The following is a 3,653-nucleotide window of genomic DNA, read 5'->3' as shown; positions in this document are numbered from 1 at the left end:
ATACCTCAGCCGTGACGCTAGTTTGGATTTCACCCAAAAAGATATTACGGCTATGCGAACTTCTCTACTTTCTGAAATGTTAAATGGGGTGTATGGGAAAGTATCCATGTAACTTTTGGGAGGAAGTCATGTTGTAACTTTGTAATGTAATTGTTGTTTTGTTTCGTGGGCATGATTTGTAATAGTGTCTTGTTTCGTGGGCATGATTTGTAATGTAATTGTTGTTTCAGTTATTTTGTGCTTATTTTGTGCTTGATACATAGCGATGCATATCGATGTCTGCAGGTTTAATTTGTGAGTTCTGTAATGGAAATAGCTAGAAAAATGATATATAACCAACATTATATAACACATTTTACACAGTATTAACAAGAAGACATTTTGTGGGGAAACAGAATTCCGAATGTTTCATTCGGACTCCCGCATGATGCCCAGTAGGAACCCAAAACTACTGGAACTGCATCGGGAGTCCGAATGAATCTTCGGACTTCCGAAACGGAATTCCGAATGTTTCATTCGGACTCCCGAATGATGCCCAGGGGGAACCTAAAACTACTGGAACTGCATAGGGAGTCCGAATGAATCTTCGGACTTCCGATTCGAAGTCCGAAGCTTCATTCGGACTCCCGAATAATGCCCAGTAAGAACCCAAAACTACTGGAACTGCATCGGGAGTCCGAATGAATCTTCGGACTTCCGAAACGGAATTCCGAACGTTTCATTCGGACTCCCGAATGATGCCCAGGGGGAACCCAAAACTACTGGAACTGCATAGGGAGTCCGAATGAATCTTCAGACTTCCGATTCGAAGTCCGAAGCTTCATTCGGACTCCCGAATAATGCCCAGTAGGAACCCAAAACTACTGGAACTGCATCGGGAGTCCGAATGAATCTTCGGACTTCCGAAACGGAATTCTGAACGTTTCATTCAGACTCCCGAACGATGCCCAGGGGGAACCCAAAACTACTAAAAGTCCATCGGGAGTCCGAATGAACCTTCAGAATTCTGATTGGGAAGTCTGAAGATTCATTCGGACTCCCGAATGATGCCCAGTAGGAACCCAAAACTGTCGGACTTCCGGATAAGACTTCTGAAGGTTCTTTCGGACTCCCGAATAAACCCAGATTGGAGACCAACTCTATACGCAGAGAGATAGAGATAGAGAGAGAGGATAGAGAGATAGAGAGAGTTAGAGAGAGAGAGAGAGGTCAAGATAAACATGGCAATAACCAAACAAAAGTGTTCAAACAGTTGTTCCAATATGAACAGGGTGTATCCAATAGTAATTAAAACTGTGGTTCCAAACAAAATTGTTCAACCAGTTGTTCCAAACTTGTGGTTCCAAAAAATGTACAGTTCCGGCCAACTAGTGGCTACAACAACGTTTAATTTTTACAATTTTCATGTGAGTAAGTATCATGTGTAGTAACAAGGTTCCCAAAATCATTGCCACTTTGTACAGAAAAACCAACAACTACATCCCTAAGTAAAGAAAGGAGGTGCGAAGGACACTCCGGACCTACAAGAGAAAGTTGCTACAATCAATAAAATGATGGGTTTAATATGAAAATCATATCGAGTGCGTAATAATGAAACATACGTGTTCTGTGTAGGTGCGGATGGACCGATGTGAGTCATATTTAACTGACAATTTACGAGGGGAGGATTTTTACACGTTCTTTTGTTATGTCCAGGTTCCCCACATGATTTACAGTTGTGATGTTGTCCAATAGTACTAGTAAATCATGGGATGGCTCGGGCCATTGTGTTCGATCTAAAGTAGGATGAATCACCTCCTCATACGTACTCCGATATGCTGAAGCCAAAAACCAATCCTGGCTGTACTTATATCAGTCAAGCTTATATAATCCCATAGCTGCTATGGCATGCCCACACGGCAATCCCATCGTTTGGAAAAGACCACACGTACATGTTTTCTTCTCTAAATCCACACTATCTGTATGAGTTGATGAGAGCACTTCATATTCATTCCAACTACACGTGCAGGGTAGAAACTTACTGCCAAACAAATATGATCTGTCCAACCACTTTTCTGCTCTATGAGTTAAATGCGTTTTCCATGTAGCCATAGCTTTCCGGCGAAACTGGAAGAAGTCTTGTACTTTCCATCTAGTGTGATCGACTAGAGCAGCAATCGGCAACTCCCTTGCGTCCTTCAATACGTTGTTGAAGCACTCTGCTGCATTAGTGGTGAGCACATTCCACCTGACCCCTTTAAAATGTACATTAGCCCAATTTTCTTTAGGAATCTCAGATATCCATTTCTCTGCTTTTTCATTCTTTGCTTTTATGAGTTACATCGCCTCCTTATGGTCACTCTCCCTTAAGGCATATGCCGCTCTCGAAAATAGTTTACAAAGTTTTTGACTCTTAAAGGTCTTCAACAGATTGGCATTGAGGTGACGAATACAGTAGCTATGGTATGATCCCGGTAATGCTTCAGCAACAGCTCTAAGCAGACCCTTCATCCGATCGGAGGAAATCGTAAATTCATTGTTGTTTTTGTTTACTGGCATCACCCTCTGGCGGAGTAAAAGAAGAAACCATAGCCAACTGTCAAAGTTCTCGTTCTCAACCACAGCAAAAGCTAACGGAAATAATCCACCATCACCATCTAGAGTTGTCGCAGCCAATAAGATTCCTTTATATTTCCCTCGCAAATGTGTCCCATCAATTAGTAGCAGGGGTCTAACTATTCGACTGAACGCACGGATGCTGGGGCCGAATGAACAAAATAAACGACCAAATGTGTCATCTCCACTACCCGATAGCTGCCGGGTTCAGTATACACGCATAATGGTGCCAGGATTACATCTCTCCATCTCCTGAGCATATGCAGGAAGGATGCGGTAAGAAGCCTCCGCATTTCCACACATAATTTCGTGTATAGACCTTCGCATTGAAAGCCTTCGTATAGCTTAAGGTTATACTCCACTTATCCTTGACGTATGCTCTTATCAAACTAGGTGTCACGTCTCCTGGACGGGGAAATAACCCTAGGCAGGTTTCAGCTGCCCAAGATGCTGTGGCAAGGGGATGATCATTACCACTCCTCGTACTTGAGCATGTATGCTCTAGCACAAACCTGTTCACCCTAACACAGTCACGTGTTGACACGGACACGGAGTCTCGGACACATCAAACTCCAAAAAGTTAGAAACGATGACATGGCTAAAATAAAAAGTACATAAAATCATGATTTGTGTGCCAAGTTTCGACACGGATACGAGGTATCTGACATAGCAACCCCTAAAAATCTAGAAATAGTGTCACACTCATACACATACATACATATAAAGTTATCGACACTTCTAGCAGTACATTTAAAAGTGTCTGAAGGAGTGTCAACACGTGTGGACACGAGTGTCGTGTCGGACATTATACGACACTTGTGTCAGCAATAAATTCAAAGTGTCGGCCAAATCATAGAGCGACAGACAATAGCGTTTTCGGATTCTTGGAGATTCCATGTATGGTGTGTTGGCATGCTTATGTGTATAACTTGCGTATAGTGTTGGTAATTTTATGTGGCTTTGCATTAAATTCTTTGAGATGCCTTTAGAGCTATAACGTATAGATCTTTGGGTGCCATAGTTTCAAAACTCACCTGAGTCGACTCCCTTTTCTCTTG

At 42.4% G+C, this 3,653-nt stretch overlaps 1 protein-coding gene across 1 annotated transcript; it reads right to left on the bottom strand.

Annotated features, from left to right (window-relative positions):
* Positions 1 to 1,851: 1,851 nt before the first annotated feature.
* On the bottom strand, positions 1,852 to 2,898 carry LOC143891245 (uncharacterized). The gene is made up of 3 exons (XM_077395868.1): positions 2,835 to 2,898; positions 2,321 to 2,675; positions 1,852 to 2,227 (listed from the first exon to the last, which is right to left on the bottom strand). The coding sequence occupies exons 1-3, from the start codon at positions 2,896 to 2,898 to the stop codon at positions 1,852 to 1,854; spliced, it is 795 nt and encodes a 264-aa protein (XP_077251983.1).
* Positions 2,899 to 3,653: the final 755 nt, after the last annotated feature.

Source organism: Tasmannia lanceolata, unplaced genomic scaffold, assembly GCF_043159265.1.
Source record: "Tasmannia lanceolata isolate RefF3 unplaced genomic scaffold, GAP_Taslan_0.1 ptg000013l, whole genome shotgun sequence".
Taxonomy (NCBI): domain Eukaryota; kingdom Viridiplantae; phylum Streptophyta; class Magnoliopsida; order Canellales; family Winteraceae; genus Tasmannia; species Tasmannia lanceolata.
This window is presented reverse-complemented; position numbering and strand designations above follow the sequence as displayed.

Coding starts and splice junctions, on each gene's coding strand:
- LOC143891245 (XM_077395868.1), bottom strand. CDS start 2,898: ATGTGTGGAAATGCGGAGGCTTCTTACCGCATCCTTCCTGCATATGCT. Junction 2,676..2,834: donor TGCTCAGGAGATGGAGAGAT/GTAATCCTGGCA, acceptor CACATTTGCGAG/GGAAATATAAAGGAATCTTA. Junction 2,228..2,320: donor AGTGACCATAAGGAGGCGAT/GTAACTCATAAA, acceptor TAAAGGGGTCAG/GTGGAATGTGCTCACCACTA.